This window comes from Eriocheir sinensis, chromosome 22 (assembly GCF_024679095.1).
Source record: "Eriocheir sinensis breed Jianghai 21 chromosome 22, ASM2467909v1, whole genome shotgun sequence".
Taxonomy (NCBI): domain Eukaryota; kingdom Metazoa; phylum Arthropoda; class Malacostraca; order Decapoda; family Varunidae; genus Eriocheir; species Eriocheir sinensis.
In genome coordinates, this window is record NC_066530.1 from 9,876,208 (window position 1) to 9,901,465 (window position 25,258).

The 25,258-nt window shown below is 45.8% G+C and overlaps 1 protein-coding gene and 2 long non-coding RNA genes across 5 annotated transcripts; 1 reads left to right on the forward strand and 2 right to left on the reverse strand.

Moving 5' to 3' along the window:
- Positions 1-250: 250 nt before the first annotated feature.
- LOC127002012 (CCR4-NOT transcription complex subunit 6-like) lies at positions 251-24,595 on the reverse strand (the record flags this gene model as incomplete). The annotated part of the gene is given in 5 exon segments (XM_050867334.1): positions 251-405; positions 5,126-5,280; positions 9,644-9,801; positions 13,247-13,315; positions 23,040-24,595. Coding segments are annotated over 5 exon segments (667 nt in total), but the record flags the coding sequence as incomplete, so codon positions are not given.
- Positions 529-905, reverse strand: LOC127002014 (uncharacterized). The gene is made up of 2 exons (XR_007755644.1): positions 805-905; positions 529-667 (listed from the first exon to the last, which is right to left on the reverse strand). It is a non-coding gene; the product is annotated as an uncharacterized LOC127002014 (long non-coding RNA).
- LOC127002013 (uncharacterized) lies at positions 6,124-8,753 on the forward strand. 3 transcript variants are annotated; one of them, XR_007755643.1, is made up of 5 exons: positions 6,124-6,165; positions 6,257-6,324; positions 6,486-6,600; positions 7,909-7,954; positions 8,689-8,753. It is a non-coding gene; the product is annotated as an uncharacterized LOC127002013 (long non-coding RNA). The 3 variants fall into 3 exon arrangements; XR_007755642.1 differs by lacking the exon at positions 8,689-8,753 and adding an exon at positions 7,999-8,247; XR_007755641.1 differs by lacking the exons at positions 7,909-7,954; positions 8,689-8,753 and having other exon boundaries at positions 6,486-6,643.
- Positions 24,596-25,258: the final 663 nt, after the last annotated feature.

Here is a 25,258-nt window from a genome sequence, read left to right on the forward strand (position 1 = left end):
TAAACGTGTGGACGCCCCAGTTCGCCAATTCGTAAAGCCTATTGCAGAAGTGGTGGGATTTGCATAAACTGTTTTGTGATGCTGGAGACAGTTTTACAAGACTTCTGCATTTTGAAAGGGAAAAACACCCATGAAAACCCGGTAAATCTTCTCTGTGGCCTTAGGAAATGGTCATAATGGGAACCCGATACATTTAATAATATGGTCTATGTTCGTGAGTGCTGTCTGGGTTCACTTCTTGGCTCCTTACCTGAGTTCTCCCACGCCGCCTCCTTGGTCTCCAGCAGGGCCGCCAAGCCGATGTTGTCTTTGGTCATGACTCTGTTCAGCATGTCTTCTGAGCCGTCATGATTTGCCATGGCCAGCTGGTTGAACTCAATCAGCCGCTCTTTGATCAGGCTGAACCTTGAGGGAAGAGAGGGAAAGATATTGTAATGGGAAACACAACATATCAGTGTATCATCTACATCTATTGTGCATCTGACCTTCTTCTGTAATGCCAAAGAATGCATGTAAGTTGTACATTGTTTTTTTTTTTTTATTTATTTATTTATTTTTTTACAGTAGAGGAAGCCGTTCAAGGGCAAAAAAAAAAACCATCGATGTCAACCTAGCATCCTTCCTTCCACAGTGAAATCCAGTTCTCATTCGTCCACATAACTCACACCTAATTTTTTTCCTGTACTGTAATGCCTGGTTGTAATGTGGGCTGTATAATGTGTTAAAGTAAAACCATCTATGTTAACCTTGCATCTATTCCTTCCTCAGTGAAATCCAGTTCTCATTCGTCCACATAACTCACACCTAACTCTTTTCCTGTACTGTAATGCCTGGTTGTAATGTCAGCTGTACGAAGTGTTGGGGTAAAACTACTAAATCCACTGGCCCCGACAACATTCCTGCCTTCATCCTTAAATCTTTTACCCCCATCCTTCAAGCCATATTCACCCAATCGCTATCATCCACCTCATTACCCTCTGACTGGCTTCTGGCAAACATGAACCCACTGTTCAAGACAGGTGCCCCATTTCACTAACATCAATTCCATGTAAAATTTTTGAACACATAATACACAAACACATAATGAATCACCTTGACACAAACAACATCCTTACTGACTCACAACACGGCTTTCAACCTAAATGCTCATGTGAATCGCAACTCAATACTACATATCACGACATTACGAGGCTACTTGACCGACGTGACATTAAACAAGTTGACATTATTGTTTTAGATTTTGCCAAAGCCTTTGACAAAGTTCCGCACAAAAGACTGACATTAAAACTGAAATATTACGGTATTTCTGGACCTATTCTTCACTGGATCACAGCATTTCTTACTAACAGGACTCAACGTGTTCTTCTTGACGGATCTTCATCTGACACTGTCCCTGTTTCTCCAGGTGTTTCACAAGGCACCGTTCCAGGCCCCCTTCTTTTCCTCCTGTACATTAACGATCTTCCACTCTCAACGCCTAACTCTTCCACTAGACTATTTGCCGACGATAGTTTGCTGTTTAGAGCAGTAAAGACTACTGACGACTGCAGACTGCTACAAAAAGACTTGGACCCCCTCCAGCAGTGGGAGCGCACCTGGCAGATGCATTTACGACCAGACAAATGCAAACTATTAAGATTCACCAGAGCTCACAGCCCCATCCATCACACTTACACTCTCCATAATTCAGGCCTTGAATCAGTCCACACACACAAGTATCTTGGTATCCTAACTTGAAATTCAACACTCACATAGACCATATCAGTGCCACAGCCAACCGAACTCTGGGGTTCCTGAGGAGGAATTTACATAACTGCACACCTGACATTAAACACATAGCTTATGACACACTTGTGAGACCAACACTTGAATACTGCTCCACGGTGTGGGATCCTTACACACACAGAAACATTGATAGGTTAGAACAAATCAACACCAAGGCGGCTAGGTTCATTACAAACAATTACACTCGAACGCCTGGAATCAAAATACGGATCAAACAACAGATAAACATGGAACCTCTTCACATACACAGACAATCACACAGACTCACACTTATGTACAAGATCATAAACACTCACACTGACAATTACCCACGTACATACTTACACAAGGCAAACAGTCAACGTACTCATAACACACACATCCATAAATACCAAACATATCACACTAACACTGATGCATACAAGCACTCATACTTTCCACGCACCATACGTGACTGGATCAGCCTCCCTCATCAGATTTTAGACTGCAGCACAATAGACTCATTCAGAAAACAAATACACACTCACTTGTCACCACAACACACCAACACTAACAATTACTACACTTGGTTCACTTTCCTCCCCTGCACACTCGGCTCCCCCGTCCCCCCAAACAGCCAACAAAAGTGAAACAGTGAAATCCAGTTCTCATTCGTCCACATAACTCACATCTAACTCACTTCCTGTACTGTAATGCCAGGTTGTAATGTGGGCTGTATAATGTGTTAAGAGTAAAACCATCTATGTTAACCTAGCATCCTTTCTTCCACAGTGAAATCCAGTTCTCATTCGTCCACATAACTCACATCTAATTCTTTTCCTGTACTTAATGCCAGGTTGTAATGTCAGTTGTACAATGTGTTAGGGTAAAACTATCTATGTTAACCTAGCATCCTTCCTTCCACAGTTAAATCCAGTTCTCATACGTTCGGATAACTCATTAACTCTTCCTCGTCAACACATCACCTCCATCTCTTGTAAGTTTGACCTTCTACTGTAATGCCAGGGAATATATGTCAGTTGTTTTGATGTGTTAGGGTACGGTAAAATCATGTACATTAATCTAGCATTCCTTCCTTCCACAGTTAAATCCAGTTCTCATATGTCCACAAAACTCCCATCTAACATGTTTCTCATTGGCATATCACCTCCACCTGTTGTACTTTTGACCTTCGAGGACGGGAATGCACAGATGGTGACTGAAGAACCTAGAATCCTTATCACGGTATCAATGCCCCACTTCCAGTATCAGAGAGCTTGGTCAACAGGGATAAAACTACTACAAATGAACCAGAAAAATCAGTGCAAGGCTATCAGTGACATATTGTCACCTTCGTAAACAAACCGCCTGGCATTATTTTCTACTTTTCAGGAAATCGGAAAAGAACTGTCATTATCTCGTTTGGCTTAAGAGTTAGGCAGAAATGAAAAGGCAAATTCAAGAGCACTCAAACCCTGAATGACGAAGGCAACTATACAAAAATGGGCGTCACATGATGGAAATTTGATGTGGACAAAAACCTGGGAATCACTGAAAAATGGCTTAGGCAATTATTTTATGAGTGTGACGATATGACACCCACACCCACACACCCACACACATACACACACACACATCAATGATATAGCAGTCTCAATATTTCCATGCATGTGTAGTTTGATAATTTTGCAGCAGGATGAAGAAGAGTCTGTGGTTGGCATTCTTAGACGCATCCACCTCTCACGTCAACTATTTCCAAAGGCCGAAGGAAGATCAGCAGGGTTCTAATGAGTGTTCTTTAGGTTCATAGTACAGAAGAAGGGTCAGACTACCACCAGGGTTATAAAACTACCCAAGGAAATGACAACGATACTCCCATGAAAGCCTTGTTGAATATGTGAGCTTGGACGCCGAAATGTTTATAAAAATAAGACCCTGTATCTAAACCTGCGACCGTGTTTACAGGAGAACATTCCCAGCTGTTGCCTCCCTACTAACTACACTTCCCTATATTTTAGAACATGTGAGGAAATACTTTATGAATGAAACCTCATGAGTGAGGGTAAAGGAAGCAGCTCAAGGGCAATATTAAAGGAGAAAAAAAGCCCACTAAGTCCATCGACTCTAACTTGAGCCCTGTGGCTTGGCCCGGGGAGCCCCCCATTGTTTACACATCTAGTGATGACCAGTGCATGTTGATCTGTCTCACTGTTAGTCTGTACGTTATCTATTTATGGAATATATATATATATATATATATATATATATATATCTATATATATATATATATATATATATATATATATATATATATTCATAATACAACTGCATGGTGTTATGAATGGCTTGGGATTTGAGGGAAAGACAACGACTCTGTAAACCTTCCGTTTCACATGGCAACGTGGCTCATGTGACGTTGCCGCCTGAGGGACCTTGGCAACAGGCGCCAGGCCGCACCATTCACCCTTCCGTCACCACGGAAGACTCACGGAGGTCTCACTCTCGCGTCCTGCACAGCCAAGCAAAAGATATCATATATAACGTAAATAAGAGACAGAGAGATAGAGAGAGAGAGATTGGGGGAGGGGGTGGCGAGCTCCTCTGAGGAGAGTGATGGGGCAGTAGCGTGGCTCAGGGGAGCCGTGCCTAAGGGCTCAAGTTAGAGTCGATAGACTATAAATCCCTGCTCCTATATAAGACAGTACAGGTGAGTGACCAAGAGAGGTCAGTGAGGGATGGTGAGGTGTGCTCCTATATAAGACAGTATAGGTGAGTGACCAAGAGAGGTCAGTGAGGGATGGTGAGGTGTGCTCCTATATAAGACAGTACAGATGAGTGACCAAGAGAGGTCAGTGAGGGATGGTGAGGTGTGCTCCTATATAAGACAGTACAGATGAGTGACCAAGAGAGGTCAGTGAGGGATGGTGAGGTGTGCTCCTATATAAGACAGTATAGGTGAGTGACCAAGAGAGGTCAGTGAGGGATGGTGAGGTGTGCTCCTATATAAGACAGTACAGGTGAGTGACCAAGAGAGGTCAGTGAGGGATGGTGAGGTGTGCTCCTATATAAGACAGTACAGGTGAGTGACCAAGAGAGGTCAGTGAGGGATGGTGAGGTGTGCTCCTATATAAGACAGTACAGGTGAGTGACCAAGAGAGGTCAGTGTGGGATGGTGAGGTGTGCTCCTATATAAGACAGTACAGGTGAGTGGCCAAGAGAGGTCAGTGTGGGATGGTGAGGTGTGCTCCTATATAAGAGAGTACAGGTGAGTGGCCAAGAGAGAGGTCAGTGTCAGATGGTGAGGTGTGCTCCTATATAAGAGAGTACAGGTGAGTGGCCAAGAGAGGTCAGTGTCAGATGGTGAGGTGTCTGATATACTCACTTGCTAGTTCTCCAGAAGATGGCACAACCATCAACGTATTTCCTTTCGTTTTCTGACATGTGTTTGGCGCGGGACTTGGGCGAGAAGATCCCGTCATAGCCTTCATTCTTGAGTTCTGGCAGGAAGAAGTTGAAGAACTGGTCCGTTTCGACTTCCTGTTGGATAAGACCAGACGATGAGGAGAGGAATGGGATGGCAAGCTCTGTTCTTTTTTATTGATCTATTTATTTACAGCAAGGGAGACAGACAGCTCAAGGGTAATAAAACCATAAAAAGGCAACACAAAAGCCTGCTGGGTGCTGCTCCAATGTAACAAAACAGAAGATGCCAAAAGTGAGGTGTGGCAAAACTGATACAACTTAGGCACCGAATGAATATATATAAACTGATACAACTTAGGAAATACAGACTAAGGATGATAGCAGAGGTAATATGGAGAAGATAGCAAGGTAATATGGTGGAAGATAGCAAGGTAATATGGTGGAAGATAGCAAGGTAATATGGTGGAAGATAGCAAGGTAATATGGTGGAAGACAGCAAGGTAATATGGAGAAGATAGCAAGGTAATATGGTGGAAGATAGCAAGGTAATATGGTGGAAGATAGCAAGGTAATATGGTGGAAGATAGCAAGGTAATATGGTGGAAGATAGCAAGGTAATATGGAGAAGATAGCAAGGTAATATGGTGGAAGACAGCAAGGTAATATGGTGGAAGATAGCAAGGTAATATGGTGGAAGACAGCAAGGTAATATGGAGAAGATAGCAAGGTAATATGGTGGAAGACAGCAAGGTAATATGGAGAAGATAGCAAGGTAATATGGTGGAAGATAGCAAGGTAATATGGTGGAAGATAGCAAGGTAATATGGTGGAAGATAGCAAGGTAATATGGTGGAAGATAGCAAGGTAATATGGAGGAAGATAGCAAGGTAATATGGTGGAAGATAGCAAGGTAATATGGAGAAGATAGCAAGGTAATATGGAGAAGATAGCAAGGTAATATGGAGGAAGATAGCAAGGTAATATGGAGAAGATAGCAAGGTAATATGGTGGAAGACAGCAAGGTAATATGGAGAAGATAGCAAGGTAATATGGAGGAAGATAGCAAGGTAATATGGAGGAAGATAGCAAGGTAATATGGAGGAAGATAGCAAGGTAATATGGTGGAAGATAGCAAGGTAATATGGAGAAGATAGCAAGGTAATATGGTGGAAGATAGCAAGGTAATATGGAGGAAGATAGCAAGGTAATATGGAGGAAGATAGCAAGGTAATATGGAGGAAGATAGCAAGGTAATATGGAGGAAGATAGCAAGGTAATATGGTGGAAGATAGCAAGGTAATGTGGAGGAAGATAGCAAGGTAATATGGAGGAAGATAGCAAGGTAATATGGTGGAAGATAGCAAGGTAATATGGTGGAAGATAGCAAGGTAATATGGAGGAAGATAGCAAGGTAATATGGTGGAAGATAGCAAGGTAATATGGAGGAAGATAGCAAGGTAATATGGAGGAAGATAGCAAGGTAATATGGTGGAAGATAGTAAGGTAATATGGAGGAAGATAGCAAGGTAATATGGAGGAAGATAGCAAGGTAATATGGTGGAAGATAGCAAGGTAATATGGAGGAAGATAGCAAGGTAATATGGTGGAAGACAGCAAGGTAATATGGTGGAAGATAGCAAGGTAATATGGTGGAAGATAGCAAGGTAATATGGTGGAAGATAGCAAGGTAATATGGTGGAAGATAGCAAGGTAATATGGTGGAAGATAGCAAGGTAATATGGTGGAAGATAGCAAGGTAATATGGTGGAAGACAGCAAGGTAATATGGTGGAAGATAGCAAGGTAATATGGTGGAAGATAGCAAGGTAATGTGGAGGAAGATAGCAAGGAAATATGGTGGAAGATAGCAAGGTAATATGGAGGAAGATAGCAAGGTAATATGGTGGAAGACAGCAAGGTAATATGGTGGAAGATAGCAAGGTAATATGGTGGAAGATAGCAAGGTAATATGGTGGAAGATAGCAAGGTAATATGGTGGAAGATAGCAAGGTAATATGGTGGAAGATAGCAAGGTAATATGGTGGAAGATAGCAAGGTAATATGGTGGAAGATAGCAAGGTAATATGGAGGAAGATAGCAAGGTAATATGGTGGAAGATAGCAAGGTAATATGGTGGAAGATAGCAAGGTAATATGGTGGAAGATAGCAAGGTAATATGGAGGAAGATAGCAAGGTAATATGGAGGAAGATAGCAAGGTAATATGGAGAAGATAGCAAGGTAATATGGAGGAAGATAGCAAGGTAATATGGAGGAAGATAGCAAGGTAATATGGAGGAAGATAGCAAGGTAATATGGTGGAAGATAGCAAGGTAATATGGAGGAAGATAGCAAGGTAATATGGTGGAAGATAGCAAGGTAATATGGAGGAAGACTGCAAGGTAATATGGTGGAAGATAGCAAGGTAATATGGAGGAAGATAGCAAGGTAATATGGTGGAAGATAGCAAGGTAATATGGAGAAGATAGCAAGGTAATATGGAGGAAGATAGCAAGGTAATATGGTGGAAGATAGCAAGGTAATATGGTGGAAGACAGCAAGGTAATATGGTGGAAGATAGCAAGGTAATATGGTGGAAGATAGCAAGGTAATATGGAGGAAGATAGCAAGGTAATATGGTGGAAGATAGCAAGGTAATATGGAGGAAGATAGCAAGGTAATATGGAGGAAGACAGCAAGGTAATATGGAGGAAGACAGCAAGGTAATATGGAGAAGATAGCAAGGTAATATGGTGGAAGACAGCAAGGTAATATGGTGGAAGACAGCAAGGTAATATGGAGAAGATAGCAAGGTAATATGGAGAAGATAGCAAGGTAATATGGTGGAAGATAGCAAGGTAATATGGTGGAAGACAGCAAGGTAATATGGTGGAAGACAGCAAGGTAATATGGAGGAAGACAGCAAGGTAATATGGTGGAAGATAGCAAGGTAATATGGTGGAAGACAGCAAGGTAATATGGAGGAAGACAGCAAGGTAATATGGTGGAAGACAGCAAGGTAATATGGAGGAAGACAGCAAGGTAATATGGTGGAAGATAGCAAGGTAATATGGTGGAAGACAGCAAGGTAATATGGAGGAAGACAGCAAGGTAATATGGTGGAAGATAGCAAGGTAATATGGTGGAAGATAGCAAGGTAATATGGTGGAAGACAGCAAGGTAATATGGTGGAAGATAGCAAGGTAATATGGTGGAAGATAGCAAGGTAATATGGTGGAAGATAGCAAGGTAATATGGAGGAAGATAGCAAGGTAATATGGTGGAAGATAGCAAGGTAATATGGAGGAAGATAGCAAGGTAATATGGTGGAAGACAGCAAGGTAATATGGAGGAAGATAGCAAGGTAATATGGTGGAAGATAGCAAGGTAATATGGTGGAAGACAGCAAGGTAATATGGTGGAAGATAGCAAGGTAATATGGTGGAAGACAGCAAGGTAATATGGTGGAAGATAGCAAGGTAATATGGTGGAAGACAGCAAGGTAATATGGAGGAAGATAGCAAGGTAATATGGTGGAAGATAGCAAGGTAATATGGTGGAAGACAGCAAGGTAATATGGTGGAAGACAGCAAGGTAATATGGAGGAAGACAGCAAGGTAATATGGAGGAAGATAGCAAGGTAATATGGTGGAAGATAGCAAGGTAATATGGTGGAAGACAGCAAGGTAATATGGTGGAAGATAGCAAGGTAATATGGTGGAAGACAGCAAGGTAATATGGAGGAAGATAGCAAGGTAATATGGTGGAAGATAGCAAGGTAATATGGTGGAAGACAGCAAGGTAATATGGTGGAAGATAGCAAGGTAATATGGTGGAAGACAGCAAGGTAATATGGTGGAAGATAGCAAGGTAATATGGTGGAAGATAGCAAGGTAATATGGAGGAAGATAGCAAGGTAATATGGTGGAAGACAGCAAGGTAATATGGTGGAAGACAGCAAGGTAATATGGAGGAAGACAGCAAGGTAATATGGAGGAAGATAGCAAGGTAATATGGAGGAAGACAGCAAGGTAATATGGAGGAAGATAGCAAGGTAATATGGAGGAAGACAGCAAGGTAATATGGTGGAAGATAGCAAGGTAATATGGTGGAAGATAGCAAGGTAATATGGTGGAAGACAGCAAGGTAATATGGAGGAAGACAGCAAGGTAATATGGAGGAAGATAGCAAGGTAATATGGTGGAAGACAGCAAGGTAATATGGAGGAAGACAGCAAGGTAATATGGAGGAAGATAGCAAGGTAATATGGAGGAAGACAGCAAGGTAATATGGAGGAAGATAGCAAGGTAATATGGAGGAAGACAGCAAGGTAATATGGAGGAAGATAGCAAGGTAATATGGTGGAAGATAGCAAGGTAATATGGAGACTTCAGGATCAAGAGCTGATAAAGAGGCGAGACAAAAGAGCATCTAGGACTCAGGGGCGTAGAGTCGGACATAAAAACTTTGCTTGTCGTACCTGTAGTGTTATTATGTCAGCGATGTAGTGCTTGATCTCGTCCATGATGCCTTTCTTGCGGTACTCCCACTCCAGCGCCCAGGAGGGACAGTAGCCGTACATCTGCCGCGTGGCGTACTTGTCGCACAGCACGTTGTAGCACATCACCGTGAAGATGCCTGCAATGTGACGTGAATATGAAGAGGACGGCAGTTAAGGCATTGAGAGTGTAAGGTCGGTATTATACGACACTTTGGCTTCTCACATCAGCTATTTCTAAAGGTCAAAGAGGGGGATCAATCGGGTTCTAATGGATGTTTCTTTGGGTTCATGGTACAGAAGAAGGGTTGAACTACCACCGGGGTCATAAAACTACCCCTGGAAATGCACAAAACTCCTACGAAAGCCTTGGCAAATATGTGAACTTAGGCGACAAAATATTTAATAATACGGCCCTAACTGTTAATAAGCAATAAGAACATAAGAATGTAAGGAGCCTACAAGAGGCTGGTAGGTCTATGCAAGGCAGCTCCTGTGAACCTTACGAATACGAATATGCAGAGAACAGCAAAGAAAGGACTAAGAATATATCAATGCTAATACGTAATGAGAACACAAGGAGTCATAAGAGGCTGGTAGGTCTATGCAAGGCAGCTCCTGAGAACCTTACGAATACAAATATGCAGAGAACAGCAAAGAAAGAACTAAGAATATATCAATGCTAATACGTAATGAGAACACAAGGAGTCTGCAAGAGGCTGAAAGTTCTCTGCAAGGCAGCTCCTGAGAACCTAACCTTACCTAACGTCACTATCCATGAATTTATCTAATCTTTTTTTCACCATATACTTTGTCACACTAATTCTCCATTCCCTTTCCTTTGCTTCCCGATCACTCACCCCTTCCTAACCTCACCTAACGTCACTATCCATGAATTTATCTGCTCTTTTTTACCATATACTTTGTCACACTAATTCCCCATTCCCCTTCCTTTGCCTCCCCCCTTGCTTCCTTCCTCCCATCCCTCACCCCTTCCTAACCTCACCTAACATCACTATCCATGAATTTATATGCTTTTTTTTGCTGTATACTTTGTCACACTAATCCTCCATTCACCTTCCTTTGCCTCCCCCCTTGCTGCCTTCCTCCCATCCCTCACCCCTTCCTAACCCTACCTATCCACCATCCCTTGCCATCCACCCCAAGCCCAGTAAACCAGACTCAACTATTAAGCAAAGAGACACAGCAGCAGAGTGTACTGTAAATTGTGTCACTCCCTGCTGGGGTGGGGTGAGCGACGAGGGGGTGGACCTTGAGATATCACTTGCCTGGCATCAACCAACTATTCAGGCATTCTGTGGCAAGTTTTCAGACTAAAATTTGAAGAGTCAGAACCATGTGGCCCAAGTAACACCTAACGGAAGGCTGAAACATCAAATCTGTAGAGAAAATGTGTTGCAATGAGCTTCAAAATAATACGCTTTCATGAGCTGGTGACTCATCTTTGGACCTTGGATGAAAATGGCAAAACTTCAGAAAAAGATAAAAAATATGCAGAATCATACAAGATTATAACTTGTAATGTTGTGAAAATGTTAAGGAAAAAACTGTACATACAACACTATCAAATCTAATAGTTTCATTATCACAGTTTCCTTATAACTATCATTGCTATCATTGTTATTGCTGCTACTATTTCTACTACTACTACTACTACTATTACTACTACTACTAATAATAATAATAATGATAATAACAATAAGAAGACTTGTATAGGACTTGTAGAGTATGTGAGAGGAAGGTTGTGGTGTGGTGTGTGACAGGGTGTGGTGTGGTGTGTGGCAGGGTGTGGTGTGTGTGGCAGGGTGTGGTGTGGTGTGGTGTGTGGCAGGGTGTGGTGTGTGGCAGGGTGTGGTGTGTGGTAGGGTGTGGTGTGGTGTGTGGCAGGGTGTGGTGTTGTGTGTGGCAGGGTGTGGTGTGTGGCAGGGTGTGGTGTGGTGTGTGGTAGGGTGTGGTGCGTGGCCGGGTGTGGTGTGTGGAAGGGTGTGGTGTGTGGAAGGGTGTGGTGCGTGGCAGGGTGTGGTGTGTGCTAGGGTGTGGTGTGGGGTGTGGTGTGTGGCAGGTGTGGTGTGTGTGGGGTGTGGTGTGTGGCAGGTGTGTGGTGTGGGGTGTGGTGTGTGGTGTGGTGTGTTGTGTGGTGTGTGGCAGGGTGTGGTGTGTGTGGTGTGTGTGGTGTGGTGTGTGGCAGGGTGTGGTGTGTGGGGTGTGGTGTGTGGGTGTGGTGTGTGGGGTGTGGTGTGTGGCAGGTGTGGTGTGTGTGGTGTGGTGTGGTGGTGTGGTGTGTGTGTGGTGTGTGTGGGGTGTGGTGTGTGGCAGGGTGTGGTGTGTGTGGCAAGGTGTGGTGTGTGGCAGGGTGTGTGTGTGGTAGTGTGTGGTGTGTGGCCGGGTGTGGTGTGTGGCAGGGTGTGGTGTGTGGCAGGGTGTGGTGTGTGGCCGGGTGTGGTGTGTGGCAGGGTGTGGTGTGTGTCAGTGTGTGGAGTGTGGTGTGGTGTGTGGCAGGGTGTGGTGTGTGGTGGTGTGTGTGGGTGGGTGTGTGTGGGGTGTGGTGTGTGGCAGGTGTGTGTGTGGGTGTGGTGTGTGGTGGGGTGTGGTGTGTGTGGGGTGTGGTGTGTGGCAGGTGTGGTGTGTGTGGGGTGTGGTGTGTGTGGGGTGTGGTGTGTGGTGGTGTGGTGTGTGGTGGGGTGTGGTGTGTGGCAGGTGTGGTGTGTGGGGTGTGGTGTGTGGTGTGTGTGGTGTGGGGCAGGTGTGGTGTGGTAGGGTGTGGTGTGTGGCAGGGTGTGGTGTGTGGCAGGGTGTGGTGTGTGTGGGTGTGGTGTGGCAGGTGTGGTGTGGTGGGTGTGGTGTGTGGGGTGTGGTGTGTGGTGTGGTGTGTGGGGTGTGGTGTGTGGCCGGGTGTGGTGTGGTGTGTGGCAGGGTGTGGTGTGTGGCCGGGTGTGGCGTGGCAGGGTGTGGTGTGTGGTAGGGTGTGGTGCGTGGCCGGGTGTGGTGTGTGGCCGGGTGTGGTGTGTGGTGTGTGGTAGGGTGTGGTGTGTGGCAGGTGTAGTGTGTGGTAGGGTGTGGTGTGGTCTGATGTGGGAGGGTGTGGTGTGAGGCTGGGTGTGGTGTGTGGCAGTGTGGGGTGTGTGGGTGTGGGGTGTGGTGGGGTGTGGTGTGTGTGGGGTGTGGTGTGGTGTGATGTGGTAGGGTGTGGTGTGTGGCAGGGTGTGGTGTGGTGTGATGTGGGAGGGTGTGGTGTGTGGCAGGGTGTGGTGTGTGGCAGGGTGTGGTGTGGTGTGATGTGGGAGGGTGTGGTGTGTGGCAGGTGTAGTGTGTGGTAGGGTGTGGTGTGTGGCAGGGTGTGGTGTGTGGCAGGGTGTGGTGTGTGGTAGGGTGTGGTGTGTGGTAGGGTGTGGTGTGTGGCCGGGTGTGGTGTGTGGCAGGGTGTGGTGTGTGGCAGGGTGTGGTGTGTGGCAGGGTGTGGTGTGTGGCAGGGTGTGGTGTGTGGCAGGGTGTGGTGTGTGGCAGGGTGTGGTGTGTGGCAGGGTGTGGTGTGTGGCAGGGTGTGGCGTGGCAGGGTATACTCACAGGATGGTTTGGTTCGGTCCGGTTCCCCGAGATGAATCCAGGGTCTCTGAGGTGGCTGTGGCGTTGTGACTGCAAGGAAACAAACACAATTATTAGCATCCTCATTCTGGTCAACCAAAAAAATACACCAACTACAACTATAAAAGAGAAAATGGTATCGCTATTCCCGTACCCCACCAGGCATATTTTCAGCATTTCCCGAACCCCAGATTTTCACGAGGAACAGAGGCGTCGATTAGCATTAAGATTTACACTGGTCTACTAAAACAATACAGCGACTACTACAATAAAAAAAATAAAAAAAATGTTATCGCTATTCCCGTACTCGACCAGACATGTTTTCAGCACTTCCCGAACCCCAGATTTTCACGAGGAACAGAGGCGTCAATTAGCATTAAGATTTACACTGGTCTACTAAAACAATACAGCAACTACTACTATAAAAAAGAAAATGGTATCGCTATTCCCGTACCCCATCAGGCATATTTTCATCACTTCCCGAACCCCAGATTTTCACGAGGAACTGAGAAGCGGATACGTTTAAGAATAGGGACTTTTGTTTCCTGCTGTGACATTTCCGGCTCTATTATAAGTATCCTCATTCTGGTCTTCTAAAACAATACAGCAACTACTACTATAAAAGAGAAAATGTTATCACTATTTCCGTACTCGACCAGGCATATTTTCAGCATTTCCCGAACCCCAGATTTTCACGAGGAACTGAAGAGCGGCCAGGCATATCTTCAGCATTTCCCGAACCCCAGATTTTCACGAGGAACTGAAGAGCGGCCAGGCATATTCTCAGCATTTCCCGAACCCCAGATTTTCACGAGGATCTGAAGAGCGGCCAGGCATATCTTCAGCATTTCCCGAACCCCAGATTTTCACGAGGATCTGAAGAGCGGCCAGGCATATCTTCAGCATTTCCCGAACCCCAGATTTTCACGAGGAACTGAAGAGTGGATACGTTTAACTCCACCAGGCATATCGTCAGCATTTCCCGAACCCCAGATTTTCACGAGGAACTGAAGAGCGGATACGTTTAACTCCACCAGGCATATCGTCAGCATTTCCCGAACCCCAGATTTTCACGAGGAACTGAAGAGCGGATACGTTTAACTCGACCAGGCATATCGTCAGCATTTCCCGAACCCCAGATTTTCACGAGGAACTGAAGAGTGGATACGTTTAACTCCACCAGGCATATCGTCAGCATTTCCCGAACCCCAGATTTTCACGAGGAACTGAAGAGCGGATACGTTTAACTCCACCAGGCATATCGTCAGCATTTCCCGAACCCCAGATTTTCACGAGGAACTGAAGAGCGGATACGTTTAACTCCACCAGGCATATCGTCAGCATTTCCCGAACCCCAGATTTTCACGAGGAACTGAAGAGTGGATACGTTTAACTCGACCAGGTATATTTTAAGCATTTCCCAAACCCCAGATTTTCACGAAGTACTACTGTAAAGCGCTGATCTACGTTCATTAACTAAGAATACGGACTTTTGTTTCCTGGTCCCTGCATCTATGACATTTCCGGCTCAGGTCAACACTGAATTACCTCCACGCTGGGTCCTTTGTCTTTCAGCATGAGTGACTCCAGCAAAGAAGGAGCATCTAGTGACCAGCATGCGGAACGGACTACACCAATGTCATGTAAGGGTCGGGTATTCTCAGACGCTGCCATCTCTCACGTCAACTATTTACAAATGCCGGAAGGGAGATTAATCGAATCCTCATGAGTGTGTTTTTTTAGGTTCACGATACAGAGGGAGGGTCAAACTGTCACCAGGGTCTTATTAGTACCCCTGGAAATGGCCAAAACTCCAATGAAATCCTTGTCAAATGTGAGTGCTCGGGGGATCGAAATGTTTAAGACCCTTGGATCGTAAACCTGTCACACGAGGCCACACACTCCCACGACCTTATGCTGAGTGACTGGACCTGGTGTAGTGTGGCATTGGGTGATCTACTGCTACTGCTCATCTTCAGAAGGTGTTATAGCCCACTGCACGACAAGAGCCTTTAGCAACAGCCTCCACTTCTGTCTGTGGTCTGGTGTTAGTGTACTCCATCCTGCTCCTGGCCAATGCTCTAATTTCACCTCTTCGCCACGCCCCATATTCTCAAGCGTTTCGGGGCTTACACACAACACATATTTGCTAAGGCTTTGGTAGACGTTGTGGGTATTACTCATGGGTAGAAACGTTACGAAAAAACAAGAGAAACGTCAACAGAAACAGAGAGGAAGATAGAGAAACATAACAGAAACATAGATAAAGATATACAGAGATTCATAGATAGAGACAGACAGGGAAAAGAAGAGAGAGCAAGGCGGTGACGGTATGGCCTGGCGTGGGTGCCTATATATACCTCTGCCTTCACGAGGGTAAGGTTCTCACGGGCAGCTGAGACGCGTGTACGCAGAACAGCCAAGGTCTAGTGGGGAAGGGCGTGGTGCTGGGGCCGATGATCCTGACCCAATGACTGACTGACTGACTTCCTAACTGACTGAATGGCTGATTTACTAACTGATTGATTGACTGCCTGTACGACTGGCTGACTGACTGACTGATTGATTGAATGGCTGACTGACTGACTGAATGAATGAATGAATGGCTGACTGACTGAATGGATGAATAACTAACTGACTAACTGACTGACTGGTTGACTGACTAACTGATTACCTGCCTGCCTGACTGACTAATTGACTGACTGACTGACTGATTGACTTACTGATTGAATGGCTGACTGACTGACTGACTAACCTGCTGACTGACTGACTGATTGACTGACTGATTGACTTACTGACTGAATGGCTGACTGACTGACTTATTGACTAACTGACACACACACACACACACACACACACACACACATTTCCTTCCCTTATTCCTTGGTGTGTGTGTGTGTGTGTGTGTGTGTGTGTGTGTGTGTGTGTGAAGCGGCCGCTCTTCCTGACCCAATGACTGACTGACTCACACACACACACACACACAGGCTTCCTCCTTCACCCCACAGTCATTTCCTTTCCTCCTAATCCCTCCTAACCATTTCCTGTTGCAGAATATATACAGGAGCGAGGGGCTGGGGAGGTGCAGAAAACATGTGTGCCGAGAGCTGTTTCCACCGACCGAGGGAAAAGTAGCAAGCGGGTCGCGGAGGGTTTGACAAGCCGGAGAAAGTGAGGGAGTGAGTTCGCAGTCCATTCACCTCAGCGGGACGGAACCACAGCACCAGCGCCAGTGGGTCGGTATGCTCAGACGCTTCCACCTCTCACGTCAACTGCATAATACCAAAGGCCGAAAAGAAGATTAATCTGGTTCTAATGAGTGTTCCTTTAGGTTCACGGTACAGAAAAAGGATCAAACTACCACCAGGGTCATAAAAATACAGCTGGAAATGCCCAAAACCCCTACGATAGCCTTGTCAAATGCTACCTCTCACGTCAACTATAATTATCAAACACCGAAAAGGAGATAAATCTGGTTCTAATGAGTGTTCCTTTAGGTTCACGGTACAGAAGAAGGGTCAAACTACCACCAGGGTCATAAAAGTACAGCTGGAAATGGCCAAAACTTCTACGATAGCCTTGCCAAATGCTACCTCTCACGTCAACTATAATTATCAAAGACCGAAAAGGAGATTAATCGGGTTCTCATGAGTGTTCCTTTAGGTTCACGGTACAGAAGAAGGGTCAAACTACCACCAGGGTCATATAAGTACAGCTGGAAATGCCGAAAAGGAGATTCATCGAGTTTTCATGATGTTCTTTTAGGTTCACGGTACAGAAGAAGGATCAAATTACCACCCGGGTCATATAAGTAACTCTGGAAATGGTCAAAACTCCCACGAAATCCTTGTCTAATGTGTGTGCTTGGCTGCCAGAGTGTTTAGGACTTTCATACTATTTGGCACGTCAGCCTGGCGCCTATGTGAACCAGCCAGCAAGCCACGACCCCGTTACTGAGAGTGGAAGTGACAGGCAATCGACTTCATGTACTAAGATAGCTAATCACACTCTCAGACAGCTGGCTCCACTTCGGCGCAGGCAATTTTTATTTTTTATTTTTTATAGCTAGTTATGTTTTGACTCATGCTGCCCCCCGGAACTCATTCTTGATTCACTTGGACGGTTTCCTCTAGAGTCCGGGTTGATGGGTGGTCTTCTGGACAGCATGTGGGTAGTCTTAGGCCACTCGGCGGTGACTGAAAAATCCCAGGTGGTAGCGTGGGGATTCGAACCGACGTTGTCCATGGCGTGGTGAATGTGGGTCCCGCACGCTAACCACTCAGCCACCTCCTTTTCGGCCTTTGGAAATAATTGACGTGACGGGTGAACGAGTTAGTTACAGGGTGAAGATGAACGTTGACGAGAGAAGATTCAGTCGCAGAACGAGATATTAATTAAAGTGAGTTGGAGAATTTTGTGAGGATAGGTGTGCTGTTTCTGCGTGGTGAGAGGGTGTGTTGTGTGCGTTGAAGGATTTTGGAGCGATATGCGTGGTTTGTCTGTGTGGTGAACGTGAACATGAAACCCCGATTAATCTCCTGTTCGGCCTTTGGAAATAGTTGACGTGATGGGTGAACGAGTTAGAGGGTGAAGAAGAACGTTGACGAGAATAGATTCAGTCGGAGAAAGAGATATCAAAGTGTGTTGGAGAATTTTGTTACGGTAGGTGTGCTGTTCCTGCGTGGTGAGAGGGTGCGTTGAGTGTGTTGAAGGATTTTGGAGCGATATGCGTGGTGTGTCTGTGTGGTGATGGGATAGTGTATATTGGGGGATTTGTGGAGAGATGTTTTGTTCTTGTGAAGTGAAATCTTTTGTAACTAATCTTAACTCTAAATATTAATGTTGTGGTTTGGTTTAAAGAGAAAGAAAAATTAATGGGTGTGGAAGGGCCTAGGAACACCGAGCCTGCCTGGTGCTGCACGGAAAGCTTCACCACGATGGACTGTGTGGGACTGAATAGTTTTGTTGTGAAGTGAAATCTTTCGTAACTTATATTAACTCTAAATATTAATGTTATAGTGGTTTGGTTTTAAGAGAAAGAAACATTAATGGGTGTGGAAGGGCCTGGGAACACCGAGCCTGCCTGGTGCTGCAAGGAAAGCTTCACCACGATGAACTATGTGGGACTGAATAGTTTTGTTGTGAAGTGAAATCTTTCGTAACTTATATTAACTCTAAATATTAATGTTATTGTGGTTTGGTTTTAAGAGAAAGAGAAATTAATGGGTGTGGAAGGGCCTGGGAACACCGAGCCTGCCTGGTGCTGCACGGAAAGTGTCACCACGATGGACGGTGTGGGATTGAATAGTTTTGTTTGGGGGATTACGAAGCCACTGTGTTGGACTGTGGAATCGGATCTCTGTCACTCTCAGCATCACTCTGTCACTTTCCGGCTATGATTGCTAAGGACACCGTCACTATCAGGCTGGCACTTCCCCGACTGTCACTATCAGGTTTCATTATCACACTGATTGACACTACTACTACTACTACTACAACTACCACCACAACCACCATTACTATTACTTCTTCTACTACTATACTACTACTACTACACCCACACACACACACACACACACACCCACGCACCCACACACAAATAGAGAGAGGATGAAGCACATTCTAAGCTAGCGGAACACGAGAGTAAGAGTTCGTGTGTGTCTGTGTGTGTGTGTGTGTAACGGTCTTTCTCAGTCTTTGTAACACACACACACACACACACACACACACACACACACACACGTGATACACCCCCACTGCCACGCGACGGGCCGGGTGACTCATACAGCCTCGAGGGAACAAGGAGTCATGTAGTGTGTGTGTCAGCGCGGCCACGAAACAGCAACAAAGAGGAGGGAGTCTGCGCCGGCCTTCAGTGATCGGCCGACGAGATGAGTCCTTTAGGGTCGGTATTATAAGACACTTCGTTTCTCACATCAGCTATTTTTAAAGGTCAAAGAGAGGATCAATCGGGTTCTAATGAGTGTTTTCTTAGGTTCATGGTACAGAAGAAGGGTCGAACTACCACCAGGGTCATAAAACTACCACTGGAAATGCCACAAACTCCTATGAAAGCCTTGTCAAATAGGTGTGCTTAGGAGACGAAAATTTTAAAATACGGCCCTAAGTCCTTCGCTACGTGGCCAACAGAGCGAGGTGGAAAGGCGAAATAGGAGAAAGGAAGGACGAGAGGGATGAAGGAGTAACACTTAATACGGTGGAAAGAGATCGGAGAAAGAAAGAAAGGGAAGGAAGGAAGAACGTATTATAAGCAACGTTGCCAGATCATCGTACTCAGCCTCATATGTTTTGTGAGGATAGGTGTGCTGTTTCTGCGTGGTGAGAGGGTGTGTTGTGTGCGTTGAAGGTGCCGATTTCCGACCCCAAAAATGCCTCCTCGACCCCAATAACTGCCTTCATAATTATACAGAGCCGGTTTCACAGTCCAACACAGTGTCTTCGTAACAGCCCGAACCAAACTACAGAATCATACACAATCCAGAATGGGGAGGTTTTCGATGCCACACTAAATACACAAGACTTTTCCTGTATAGTTTCATCAAATTTGTGAACTTAAATATAAACACTAGACACTATACAAGGAAATTTCGAAGGCTCTGGTATTGGTTTGGGAGCTTACTAACCCATCATGGGGAACTCTGAAACTGGCCTTTAGTTATCGTTAAAATGGTTAAATATTGGTGTGTTTTGGCATTAGCTACGGCTCAGAAACCGGTAAATACGAGGCTCTGAGTACGATAATCTGGCAAACGTGATTATAAGCAACAAAGTCCCTGTTCTTAAATGTCTCGGCGCCTCAGTTTGCCAGTTTGCAAAGCCTCTCGTAGAAGTCTGGGGTTGTCATGGACTGTTCTGTGTTGCTGGTGATAGTTGTACACGACTTTTGCACCTTGAGCAGGAAAATCTCCACCCATGAAAACCCGGTTACTCTTCTCTGTGGCCTTGGGAAATAGCCGTACTGGGAGCCCGATATGTTTAAAAATGAACCTATTCTTTGACGCTTTCGGCTCTCACAATAACTTCCCAAAGGTCACAAATGAGATCAGTCGGGTTCTCTTCAGCGGTTTTCACATTCACGGTGCAGAAGCCTTGTCAGACTACCACGAGGCTCATGAAACTACCCGTGGAAATACTAACACAACCTTTGGTCCGTATATTGAGACGCTTTCACCCCTCACAACAATTATTTCCAGAAGCCACAAAGGAGATCAGTCGGGTTCTCTTGAGCGTTTTTCACATTCACGGCGCAGAAGCCTTGTCAGACTACCACGAGGCTCATGAAACTACCCGTGGAAATACTAACACAACCTTTGCGCCGTATTCTCATAAGCTTTCGGTCCTCACAACAACTATTTCCAGAGGCCACAAATGAGATTAATCGGGTTCCCTTAAGCGGTTTTTCACATCCACGGTGCAGAAGCCTTGTCAAACTACCACGAGGCTCATGAAACTACCCGTGGAAATACTAACACAACCTTTGCGCCGTATTCTGAAACACTTTCGGTCCTCACAACAACTATTTCCAGAAGCCACAAATGAGATTAATCGGGTTCTCTTGAGCGGTTTTCACATTCGCGGTGCAGAAGGGTATCAGGACACCTCTCCTCCCGAAATTAACCTATCTTTCGGCCACTCTTCTTGACTCTTTTGTAGGAGCAGTGAGTAGCGGGCTTTTTTTTCATTGTTGTTTCCTTTTTTTTTCCCTTGAACTGTTTCCTCTAAAGTATATATATATATATATATAAAAAAAAAGCCTTGTCAAACTATCACTAGCTCTAAAACACAACCCCGTGCCGGTTCTAACCTTTCTGCGGCGCTAAACTGGATCTCTTGGTGCCCTCCCCTCCTCCACCCCCGCCGCCTCTCCGTTCACAGTGTTTTGTTATGTATGTGTATGAAATATGAGAACACGGGTCGGGTCGGTATTTCTAGACGCTTCCGCCTCACAATCAACTATTTCCACAGGTCGAAAAGGAGATTGATCGGGTTTTCATGAGTGTCTCTTTACGTTCACGGTACAGAAGAAGGGCCACTCTACCGCCAGGGTCACAAAGCCACCCCTGGAGATGCCCACAACGCCTACGAAGGCCTTGTCAAATGTGAGTGACTGGGCGCCGAAATATTCAATTAAGGTTGGTACTGTTAGACGCTTCCGCCTCTCACATCAACTATTTCCAAGCAATGTTAAGTACATCCAATTTTTGCTTTAATTTGTTCAATATTATTGTTTACAGGACTTTTTTAACGGGGAATGATAAAAGCACCAGCTCGACATGCCCGATTTTTCTATATACACATCCTGAGGCCCACCAGTGATGACAGGCCCTACGCATTGAGTGCAGTGAGCGTACAGGAGGGGCCGGCACTGACTACCACCCATGCATGGAAAGGTCCGCAACAACCTCAAGGAAAGCCTTTTCAAAAGTGGGTGGGTGTCAGGGATGGAGTCGTATTCACTATTCGTATTCGAATAATTATTGATAAAAATCAAAGTATTCTCATTCGTATTCCAATGCAAGGGAAAAATGTTCATATTTTCCAAATAATCTGACGAATACTTCAAAATTCATTATCAGAAATACCAGCCGTGTTTAAGATAATTGTGATGTCCCTGCACTGTATGCTGGCACCGGCCAGGAGTCATCGTTCATGACACTGTGTAGGCTCAGAGATGTTTGGGAAGAGGGCCTTGGCAGCCACGCACGTGCTGAACGTATGCAGCACCACGTGTCCGCGGCCTCCCGTGCAGCACTCGTGAGGCACCCAGGCACGCACAGCTGCCTCACTGCGACGCAGGAGGCAGCTTATCGGCTCTGACGCAAAGAATGATAAAGTTACAACGTAGTTAGAAGGGAGACGGTCAGGGAACAGAAAGGGAGGGAGGGAAGAGAGCATACCACAGGCAATACAAGGTGGAGAGTGAAGGGAGGGAGGAAGGACGAGGAAAGGACACAAATAACAGCAGGTGGAGAGAGAAGAGAAAGTAAGGAAGGAAGAGAGGAAAGGGAGAGAGCAACAGGAGGAAAGAGAGAAAAGAAAGAAAGGAAGGAAGGAAGGAAGAAAATGTAAGCAACAGGAGGGATAAAATGAAAAAAAGTCATATAAGGTTGAAAGAGGAAATGGGAGGAAGGAAGGAAGAGGAGAGAATGAAGAGGAACGAGATAAGAAAAAGGAAGGAAGGAAGGAAGGAAGAGAGGGAAGGAAGAGGAACACTGAAGTAACAGAAGGAAGTTGTTGTGAGCGCCGAAGCGTCTGGGAATACGGGTCTTGCTTGGGTCGGTATTTCTACACGCTAGCGCCTCCCACACCAACAACTTCCAAAGGCCGATAAGGAGATTAATCGGGTTCTCATGAGTGTTTCTTTACGTTCACGGTACAGAAGAAGGGTCAAACTACCACCAGGGCCATTAAACTACCCCTGGAAATGCCCACAATGCCCAGGAAAGCCTTGTCAAATAGGCCTGGGCGCTTCAAGAATACAGCCCTTAGTACGACATAAATAAAACATGCTTCAGTAAACACGTGTGATACGAAACGAAACGGGCGATGACGAGGCAGTATTAGGAGACGATGGAACACACACACACACACACACACACACACACACAGACTTGGTGGAGTAATGGAATATGTAGGGAGTGAAAGACAGAAGAGAATAAACTTGTCTGTGTGTTTCAGGATTTCCACAGACATAGAAAGCATGGGAAAGTCTTCACACACACACACACACACACACACACACACACACACACACCTGTCAGATATCCCAGAGACAGGTGTGGCAGGCAGGGGTGCAGCGGCCAGTAGCAGGGCAGGAACTGGAGACCTGGCCGGGGCGGGACGAACATAGGCACAGGCACGCGAGGCCCGAACGCTCCGAACATCTTGACAACAACAATACTAACAACAACAACAACAGCGGCACATGGCAATAGTTCGGCGGCGATACCTTCAGCGGCGCGGCGTGGATACTTGAGGGACACTTTTTTTCCTTTTTCCTGAGATTCTTTTCCTCTTACCACCGACCGTCTTAGTTTTCCTCTTCACCACTTGGCTTGTTCACGCCTCGGCACCGCTGGGAGAGTAGCCGATACCGAGTAAGATCCCATGTAGTCCGAGTTCTGGTTTCCACTTGGCTTGTCCCCGCCGCGGCACCGTTGGGAAAGTAGCCGATAACAAGATCCCATTTAGTCCGAGTCTTGGTTGTCTCCTCTTCTTCGCTACTTCCCTTGTTCCCCCCGCGGATAAGTTATATCAAGCTGAATCCTGAAGGCGTCTTGCTACCACCGTCAGTCTCCTCGCTAGTTCGCTTGTTCCCGCCGCGGATAAGTTAGATCAAGCTGAATCCTGAAGGCGTCTTGCTACCACCGCCAGTCTCCCGCTACTTCCCTTGTTCCCGCGCGGCACTGTTACGTAGAGAGCCGATTGCGTTGCAGACGACGAGGAAAGAACCCGACGACAAGTAGATCAAATGAAGATAGAGAGCAGTCTTAGTATTTTTCTTCAGCCACTTTACTTGTTCACGTGGCACTGTTTACTATCCTTTCCTCGCTACTTCGATGCTCCCGCCGCGGACTGTTGCGTAGAGGGCCGACTGAGTTGCAGACGGCCAGGAAAGAACCCGACAACAAGTAGATCAAATGAAGATAGAGAGCCGTCTTAGTTTACTTGTTCACGTGGCACTGTTTACTATCCTTTCCTCGCTACTTCGATGCTCCCGCCGCGGACCGTTGCGTAGAGGGCCGATTGCGTTGCAGACGACAAAACCCGACAACAAGTAGATTAAATGAAGATAGAGAGCCGTCTTAGTTTACTTGTTCACGTGGCACTGTTCACTGTCCTTTCCTCGCTACTTCGATGCTCCCGCCGCGGACTGTTGCGTAGAGAGCCGATTGCGTTGCAGACGACGAGGAAAGAACCCGTCACCAAGTTGATCAAATAAAGACAGAAAGCCGTCTTAGTTTACTTGTTAACGCGGCACTGTTAACTATCCTTTCCTCGCTACTTCGATGTTCCCGCCGCGGACTGTTGCGTAGAGAGCCGATTGCGTTGCAGACGACGAGGAAAGAACCCGACACTAAGTTGATCAAATAAAGATAGAAAGCCGTCTTAGTTTCCTTGTTCACGCGGCACTGTTTCCTCGCTATTTCGATGTTCCCGCCGCGGACTGTTGCGTGGCTGCGCGTCGCGGCGTGCAGGTAACACTGGTGGTGCGGGGCGGCGGCGCGGGGCCAGGACAGGTGAGAGTGTACGTGTGTCTTTTAGCAACACCACTACCACGGCCTTGACACACAGACCGACTTGCCTTCTCCTCCTGACACACTTCCTCCCCCGTAACTTTGTCCGCGGCAGCATCGGAGCCGCGCACAACCTTCGGATTATCGTACTCAGCGCGTTTTCCGGATTCTGGCACATGACTATCGTAAATAAACATCGATATTTAATGGTTTGCAAATGGCGTTTTTTGTCGTTGTTAGTTTTGGGCTCTGAAACTGATATATGCAATGCTCTGAGGACGACAACTGACGCTTCCGCCTCTAACATTAATTATTTCCAAAGGCCAATGGGTGTTTTTTAGACTACAAAGAGGTCACAAATAAAACATCGGTATTTAATGGTTTACAAATAGCGTTTTTTTGTTGTTGTTAGTTTTGGGCTCTGAAACTGATATATACAATGTTCTGAGGACGACAACTGACGCTTCTGCCTCTTAACATTAACTATTTACAAAGGCCAATGGGCGTTTTTAGACGACAAAGAGGTCATAAACATATTTCTTAAACGTCTCGGACTCCCATTTCGACTCTCCGAAGGCCACAGAGAAGATTTATCTGGTTTTCATGGGTGATGCAGAAGTCAGGGCACACTATCACCAGCACCACAAAACAGTCCGTGAAAATCCCAGCAACTTCCACGAGGCTTTACAGACTTACTATTCCCAAAGGCTACGGAGAAGAGTGACCGAGTTTCCAT